The sequence below is a fragment of the Elaeis guineensis genome, chromosome 4 (assembly GCF_000442705.2).
Source record: "Elaeis guineensis isolate ETL-2024a chromosome 4, EG11, whole genome shotgun sequence".
NCBI lineage: Eukaryota > Viridiplantae > Streptophyta > Magnoliopsida > Arecales > Arecaceae > Elaeis > Elaeis guineensis.
In genome coordinates this window covers 90,326,991-90,335,873 of record NC_025996.2, presented here as the reverse complement: position 1 = coordinate 90,335,873, position 8,883 = coordinate 90,326,991, and the positions used below count along the sequence as shown (strand labels likewise).

The window sequence follows — 8,883 nt, the reverse complement described above, 5'->3', positions numbered from 1 at the left end:
TAGAATTTTGGTCAGGGGGTTTGAGGCAGACATATTTTCTGTAGAGAGTCAAAAGTTTCTAGTTAGATTTTGTAATCAGACTCAACCAATTTGTTTAGGATTTTCATTTTTAAATAAATTAGGCTCCCACTATTTTCTCAGATCCCTACACTCCCTTGGTAGAGATGTGAAAATCTCCGTGATCAGTGATTTTTAGTGGGTAGTGCGGTCTCACCAACTGCTGACCACCTCACCTAACAGTTATTGGTGATGGGTCAACCGATGAGTGGACAACTCTTGTCCAATGATTCTCTAATTATGGTGCATCCAAAACTTAGTTTCTAATTCATGAAGCTCACCGTGTCCGGGATATTGCTCCAATCCTTAGTTAAGTCACACCCACCATTTGCACGAACTAGATTCCTGATTGGATCCCTCACCGTATCCGAAATATTGAGCCCAACCCATCCTCTAATCCGTAGCATCCAATGCCTAATGGACATGGTTGCGTCTTCCCGATGCAACTGAGCCACTGTAACCAATCGAGAACAATCAATCCCGGGAAGGACCCGCACATCCACAATGGTGGAAGACCTAGACTTAATATTTTCTTAGGAAGATTTATTTAGGTCTCATTAAACTTGACTTGACATAGTCATAACAATTATGACTAACCTAGTGGCATGGGTTAGCTTGAATTGTTAGCCACCTCTAATCAGAACTGAGTCGACACATATGGCCAGATAAGTGAGACCGGTGGGAGGGATATGCCATTAACTCGACAAGAACGCATTCGAGTCGAGTAGCTCCCAATTAAAAACCAGTCGGTCGCATCTGTCCAACTTACCTTAGACACCAAATTGTCGAATCAGAACTAATTGGGTTAGCCTACAATCCAGGCTCTAACCACTGAGCCAAATTAGGTCTTAACTTAATCGAGTCACATCTAAATGTGATTCGACCTTGATCCAGACTTAATCCTATTAGGCTGGTCAATTATTAGCTTTCATGATCCCACCTAACCAACTCTTGATTCGGTTTGATCAACCGCTAGACCTAGTTGAGCTACCTAAGTCCGAACCCAATTTTATGAAAATGTCTTAGATCTGAAATTCTCAATTTTAGACCTAATTGAATTTCATAAGCTTAATTCATTAATTAAGTTTGGGTTCATAAACAAAGCATGTAAAATAAATCTTTGGGTTTCAGGATCTAGGGTTTTGCAGAAAAGTAAGTTTTGATTTCTGATTAAGGATAAGACGCGCGGCACCCCTACACGTCATATGAACGCCCCATTGAATGAGAAGAGAGGGTCTTAAAACCCTACTTTATTCTTATGACCGGACGGCCATGAGGAACACCTTAATCAGAAATATAAATTTAACTACAAAACTAGTTAGATCTAAATTAACATATCACATATACAATTTAAGATCTAACTAATACATGCTTTGCATACATCTCATGTATCAAAAATCAATCTAATTAACATGCTTTCAGATCTGATACATCACATGTAATATCTGAAAAATAGAATTTAAATTGAACTATTCAAAATAAAAACTATTCTAGATAAGTTACTAGAACAATTCTACAATTAGTCTAGGCATGCAACAGATCAATTTTATGAAATAATTAAAATTTTATTTTTTATTTTCTGATCTGATTATAACAATTATAACATCAAAAAAATAAAAAATAAATTATATTTAATTTATATTTTAATCTCATTAAAATATAAAACTTAAGACTATTCATGGATTCAGTTAATCCTAGTCTAGTCATGCATCTTATGCATGTTAGATTTTCTTACATTTAATTTTAAATATTTTGATTTCAGATCCTATCACATCTGATGTGACATCTGAAATATTTAATATCAGATAAATTAAAATTAAAATTAGATCTAAAATAGATCTGAAATAGAGTCAACAACTGATACCACTTAAAGGGAGGAGAAACGTTTTCTTCACGTAAGATCTTTCAGATTTCATCAAATATGGAGCGGAATAATTTAAAAAAAATTTATCCTACATATTTCAGATCTAATTCTCTAGATCTAATTTTATTATCTGATATTTGAAATCTAAAATTAAATCTAAAACTATGATAAAAGAAGAAATACCTCAAGGGTAATCTGATTATCCTGTAAATGATCTCTGCACAGTCTGAGGTTCTAATGTAGCCACGCAAGCGCCTGGTCTCTACCGGTATCCACTCGAGCAGGATCTGGAATGTCTTCTCCTTGCAAATCTATACTCCAAAAATCAGATCTAAATCTGATTAGGAAGTGCTTCAGAACTCCTTCTGAAGTTGGAGCAGCAGTCTGTCGAAGATGTCCTGCAGTCTTCTGTTCCCGACATCACCATGCCTTAGATCTCTGCCAGATGGACGTCCAACTTTTTGGATGTGAAGAGGGGAGGAAGGAGAGCAGGGAGGACGTGGAGAAGAGGGTAGGGGGCGGCAGCTATTGGGTTTTGTGCATAAAACAATTTCTTCCGTGAAACCCTAGGCTCAACAGGGTTTATATAGACCCTGTATGCTGTGCAGTGCCACATCATTCAACCAATCAAAAAATTTTAATAAATTTTGAAAAAATTCTGATTGGTGGAATGATGTCATCTGATCACATCAGATAAGAACCCCCATTTCTCTTCTAAGTTGGCGCCAACAATGGATAAGCTCAATCAAGGTGGCGTCAAAGAGTCCAAGTTTATCAGGACTCTTTGGTTCTTATCCATTTGGGGCGCCCACTTAAATCCAATTGGGCTCATGCCATAATCTGATTATGGCATCCAATTCAATTGGATTTTGGCATGTAGACACTCTACAAAAATCCTCCAATGAGTCCTCTTCAGTTTAAGAGTCATATGTCAACTTTTGACAGATATCCTAAAATAAAATTGGCAGGTGCTAGGAATTAGCAGGTGTTGTCTTAAATTCATCTCATGAATTAAGACAAGCCTTTTCTGAGCTGAACAATCTTCATTTATACTGAAAGAAACCTTCCTAAGGTTCTTAGGATGAGTCAAATCACATTTGGCTCAGTAGAGACAAAAAATTACACGAGGAGAAAGTTAGGCTCAATCGATTGCTAGCACGATTTTCTTGAACCTAATTGGATCTTATCCAAATCAATTGGGTTAGTCCAATTGATGACATCCAGACCCTAACCTTTGTTTGTGTGACTCAGTTAGGTTCAATTCCGTATGGTAATGAGACATGTCGTGATCTCATCATCGACATCATCGAAACTCTTTTTGATGGACCAGAACTCTTCTGATTCAGACAATTAGAATGATCGATCATCAATATCATTCTAATTGCTCCCAAAATCCACCAGTGACACGTAGCAGTATATGGTGGCAATCCATCAGAACTGAAGATGAACCTCTCGGTGCAGCTACTTGTGTGATTGAGTTCCTCTATCATGAGTCTCGACTGAATTAGGGTTAAGGTGAACTCGTCAAATCCAACATCAGTCATATGAATTAATCAATCGATCGAGTCCGATGTGAAACTCCAATGGAAAATTCTTTTTCCATTATTTCACTCTGCCATGGCCATGGATTTAAGGACTCGATCTTTCGATCATCATAGGACTACTCTCATCTACCGAGGTTGATAGATCCCATCTTGGTGCGACCTAGTTCCTACAATGAATATGCTACAGCCAACATACACCTCAGGGTTCCGAATGGCTAGAAAATCGAGTTATGGTGTAGTCAAACTATAACACACTCAAGGTGAACTGTCGATGCACCTCAGGTCAAAGAACTAGACACACAACTGCAGCATCGAGCTAGTCATTGACGAGAAGGTAGACTTCCTTACGACTGCTCGAGGTGGTCACGCTCAGTACTCTCGTTCTCAATGAATATCTGTACTCTTGCTCCGGTGTCTCCACACCGTAGACTCAAGACACATCTACCCTAAGGAAGCGATCGTACACCAACCTTTCGGATCGATCACCATCCTTGTGATGATCCTATGGTCAGGAGCTGTTTATGAGTTAGTTATGTAAATTCATGCCTTAAATTTTCAACTCTTGAAAATATGAATTTACATTCCTACTAACTCAAAGGATGTATCACAGACACAATGTACACAATGTGATAGAAGAATAATTCTTTTATTCATTTATAGTCAAAATTACAAATTTGCCCTTAGATCTGTATAGGAATGTGTCAGCCGATCTGGCATCTAGGGCACACATCTAACATGCACCAGTACGAAGGAGTGATTTGATACATTGAGAAGGAAAGAGGGACAGTGTTTTGCTGAAAATCGCATGGGATGAAGTAGCAAGGAAGGACTTGATATTGTTGCATCTTTTAGAAAGTGTGGCTCTTAACAGAGTGGAATGGGGGAGAAAGTTCATATAGCCAACCCAGCTAGCTGGGATTAAGGATTAGTTGAGTTGAGTTGTTTCAGGAAATAGGAGAAATGAAAATGATGCCAAAGACACCTAACATCATCACATCATCCAGCCGTCCAAACTAGAGAGAGCAATTTATCTCCATTTTTACTATATAAACTCGTGGAGGGCCATAAAATCAAAGAAGCTACTAATTAAATTAGTTTCCAGCATTATGAAAGTTCTAAATATCAAAGGCAGATCTCAATCAATGACAATTTTGACAATCTGCAATTTTCTAATGCTCTAAGGATTCTGGTCTTTTAAACTACCCAAGATGTTTCTTTCGAGCTGTTATGCTGTTTACATCTTGACAAATACTTTGATCTTTGTGTATATGCAATGACGCAGGCACAGCCACGCATGTTTCATTTTGCGCGGGAGGGAGGGGGTGGGGGGTTGGTGCAGACATGAATATCGAGCTCTAAGTAATTCAAGTGTTTTGGTGCATACAAGTAAATTGATCACACATATCTGCCTACTGCTTCTAGGCACTGGTCTCAGCTGAAACATCCTATGTCACACTTGGAAAGTTGAAGTAAATATTCTTCATTGCTTCTGAATTAGACTGATCTTTGCTTAGTATCATTTACCATGATTTCACAAATTTGGCCTTGGTGGAACCTGATGAACGTAATGAACCATTGTGTTGCTGTATGTCATCATCGTACTACTAGTTAATACTGCAATGGTGCAGTCCAAATCCATGATGTTTACAACCAAATATGTTATAACTTGATGGTTAGGTCTTGTAGCTTATAATGGTCATCCTAGAAGCTTATACGGGTACTACTCTCAGTTGTCGACGCCTTTATATCTTTTGCAAACTGGGCAATAATTCAGCAATTTCACCTCCATTTGGAGGAGGTTCGAAGTTCAAACTCCAGGAGGTGTTTCACCATGTATTTGACCTGGGTGATTCTTCCATCATATCTCTAAAGTTGGTGGCGCTCCATTATTCTCAAAAAAGACATCCTTTCATATCTTTCATGTATCTTGCCTTTCTGGATTCTTATAACATTGAAGTGTATGCATTTTTCACTTTGTTGTTGTAATTTTGCGCTGCTCATTTTTCATTTTTGTGCATCTGCCATGCTTGCCTTAGATAAATAGTTTTGATCTTTTAATTCTTGCTGATCATGTTTTTCATTCCCATTCTGGTAAATCTGAATGGCTGATAGCTGCTGTTGTTTAATCAAATTGTCTTTATTTGTTTCATTCTGCAGTCATCAAACATTGCAGATATGTATCAGAAGCCGGTGGCTAGAGAATCTTCTAATCATCTGGAGAGTGAGAATGAGGAAATGGATATATCAAAAGTATTAAAGGATATAGAATACTTGGGTAAAAATCTATAATTTCCATTGCGTAAAAAGTTAATATTTCCATTGATCTTGCCTCTTCCTATACTTGATGCTTGAGATATCCTTTATCTGTTACATGTGATTTTTATCATATACCATTTTTGCTGAGTAGACCAATTCATGTATCCAGTACATCAATGTGTGCAGTAATGCTTATTGCTTTACCTTGTATGACCATTAGGTGTTCTTTTTTTTTATACTGCACTAGATCAAGGGAGTGAAAAAAAAATCTGTCTGGATTGGTAATGGTTAGTAATTCAGAGAAATTACCTTATTTAGTTCAGGGGGATGTTAAATATTTCAAACAATTGATAGTGTAAAGGCCATATTCTAGGTGCTGGATCAGAAGAATCATGTGTTGTTTGCTGATTCCAAAATAAATAAAGGTCTGAAGTAATTATGATTTTATTGTGGTGTGCTGTTGAGATTTTTTCTCCTGCAACTTCTTAAATCTTCTCTAGCTTTCTAATTAGTCTTGCAGATGTTACCGGAGTCATGAAAGTCAGCTAGTTTGTGTGGCATTAATACTATTAGTATTGTTAGGGAATGCACATTTCCACCTTTCAAATCAACAAAGCACTTTTAGAAAAAGGAAATAGAAATATGGTGTTTGGTAATGCTTAAAATGTCAGAAGCCAAAAGGCTTTTCCTAGGAAAATCTGCTTTTTGCTTTTCTTATATAAGGAATATTCTTTTATTTCCACTCTTATAGTAATGATTTTCTTTGATCAAAAACAAATATATTGGGGATGCAGGTAGACTAGGTTAACTCAGATTTAATCGACTTATTCTGGACCATATCCAAACCCATACGAATTTTGTGGGCCATGTTGGAGTCCTCAATCTAGACCTACATCTCCACGAAGTTGGATTTTGATGGCCAAACTTGACTCCAACACTAACAAAATAGTTCTTGTAAAAGCATTTCTGTATAAGTGCTTCATAGAAAGCTCCTTTGGATAATCAGAGGCAGCATCATGCCCTTGGTCAGGCAAGTTCGAATTCCATGAGGATGGAGATCTAGTGTTGGTTTTGAAACTGTATATGCTTGTATCTCCAATGGTTTGGTTTAATCTTTAACATGTTTAGTTTTTACTAGACCTGGAACTTAGTCCCTTTGGTTAGCACTAATTTATGCATTGTAACTCATGTTTTGGACTATACAACATTATTTCTTGTCTAATTTACTATTTTCAATTATTGGCTTTGGTGATCTATTTTCCTACTTAATTATTTAATAAGATATGGGGCACTTTTTGTTCGATGGTATCTAATAATCTTTTCTTTTCGTTGATGGCTAGCAATCACCATTAGGTAATATTCTTTTGGTTTAGAGAAATTGTTACCGTGGCCAAGACCGACTAATTCTTGTTGCAAAAACATTTGAGACACTTAATGAATCAGAAAGAAAAAAACGCTTGTGCACACGCAGAGAGAGAGAGAGAGAGAGCATTTTCATCAACAACAGATGACCCTAGCAGATGATACATCACTGCATATTTTTGTATTTGGCATTTTCATTTGCAAGTTGTCTTTCTTTAAACTTCATTATATTTAAAAGTAGTAAGAAATACATTCCAGCACATCTTACCCTCTCACCTACACTCTTTCTATTTCACTAAGGTGCCTCTAATATGTCCTGGAAGGAGAGGAAAAAGTTGGAGAACCAGAATGTTGTTGCTTTGGGTGGGAAGGTAAGAATCCTTTCAGACCTTTGGCAATCCCTGATATCAGCAATTTCTCCAACATTTCTGTAACTTCATGCATTATCCTCTAACCAGCCTCCTAAGAAGCATAGAACGCCACTTAGTGTGGCAAAACCAGCAATGAAAAATCAAAAGCGAAGAGAACAAAAGAAAATAGAAGAGGTAATGTTTCATGGTAGTTATTTGACTATTTCATGCCATCTTTACCGTGCTGATGTCTCAAAGTTTATGGTGTGCTAAATTTAGGGGTTGGTTCTTGGTCGATTTGCCAAGAATGCTGCAAAAAGCAATAATAAACCACAGAAGCTAAAACCTGAAGACAGAGTGTTGAAGGCAAGTGAAGGCTATTTCAGGAAAGGTGTGCTTAATGTGAATCATCTGTTGGCGCCGAGTCCACCAAAAGGTGGTGATAGATCGCACATCAAGGTTGGTAAAGGAAAGAAGAAAGGGAAAGGGAAGAAAAAGGGTAAGGGAAAAAGGAGAAGAGGCCGTTAAGTGCTCCCTTTTTTTTGGTTGCCTTTCTTTGGACTGCTTTATATGAAATTTTGGTATGTATTGACGCTTACTGCTGAGGAACATCTCACAAGACTCGAGTTTTCCTCGTTTAATGTTTTTGAGTAAAAAAGGGTAGTATTCTTTAGCATTAAAGTTACTTGAGATGATATTAGTCTAAGAATCTATCTCAAAAGTTTCACTTAAATGTCATGGCGCTTACCGCAGAGTATGCAATATAGATAAATATAGAAATACATCATTTCATCCATGTTCTTTTGGTTGCTAAGTCATTGATATGGATTTGATTATTTGGATTTACATGCTCCCTAAGTGGCTGACTCAATTCTGAATTCTGAAGCACTGAAAAAATGATGCGTTGCAAGGTTGGTCAACCAACTTGTACCGTCTTACCTTTACATGCTCCCTAAGTGGCTGAATCAATTCTGAATTCTGAAACACTGATAAAATTATGCGTTGCAAGGTTGGTCAACCAACTTGTACTGTCTTACCCCGCACGCACGCGCACACGCACACGCACACAAAAAAAAAAAAAAAAAAAAGAAGAAAAAAAAAGAAGGCAACAATCGACTTTTACAGTCAAATCAGTGGTTGCCAAAGTGGTCTGTTATGAATCTTGGGCCTTTTGAGTGTTGAGATTGGATTCTCTGGCAAGTGGTGACCGTATTGGACATCTTTTACGAGCCAGGAACAGAACAATTACTTGATGAGGCGATTGGGGTGGTGTCACCTGGTTCAATTTTTCTGGCTTTGGATGATCCATCTATATTTTGAAGGGGTAGGTAAAAGCTCCATCTTTTTTAAGCAACACGAGTTTTTCAGGTATTTTTTAATATTCATGAGAAAGATAACAAGATAATGCAGGTATAATGTCATGCAGAAATAGCTCTATAACTCGTTCTTA

At 37.3% G+C, this 8,883-nt stretch overlaps 1 protein-coding gene across 1 annotated transcript; it reads left to right on the top strand.

Annotated features, from left to right (window-relative positions):
* The first annotated feature begins 4,794 nt into the window (after window positions 1-4,794).
* Window positions 4,795-8,229, top strand: LOC140857551 (uncharacterized). The gene is made up of 5 exons (XM_073256693.1): window positions 4,795-4,934; window positions 5,623-5,740; window positions 7,384-7,454; window positions 7,542-7,628; window positions 7,713-8,229. The coding sequence occupies exons 2-5, from the start codon at window positions 5,641-5,643 to the stop codon at window positions 7,959-7,961; spliced, it is 507 nt and encodes a 168-aa protein (XP_073112794.1). The 5' UTR covers window positions 4,795-4,934; window positions 5,623-5,640; the 3' UTR covers window positions 7,962-8,229.
* The last annotated feature ends 654 nt before the right edge of the window (window positions 8,230-8,883 follow it).

What these genes read in the sequence shown, in the direction of transcription:
- LOC140857551 (XM_073256693.1), top strand. Translation starts at nt 5,641, where the DNA reads ATGTATCAGAAGCCGGTGGCTAGAGAATCTTCTAATCATCTGGAGAGT. An exon ending in AAAGGATATAGAATACTTGG is followed by an intron (nt 5,741 to 7,383) that starts GTAAAAATCTAT and finishes TATTTCACTAAG; the next exon opens with GTGCCTCTAATATGTCCTGG. An exon ending in AACAAAAGAAAATAGAAGAG is followed by an intron (nt 7,629 to 7,712) that starts GTAATGTTTCAT and finishes TGCTAAATTTAG; the next exon opens with GGGTTGGTTCTTGGTCGATT.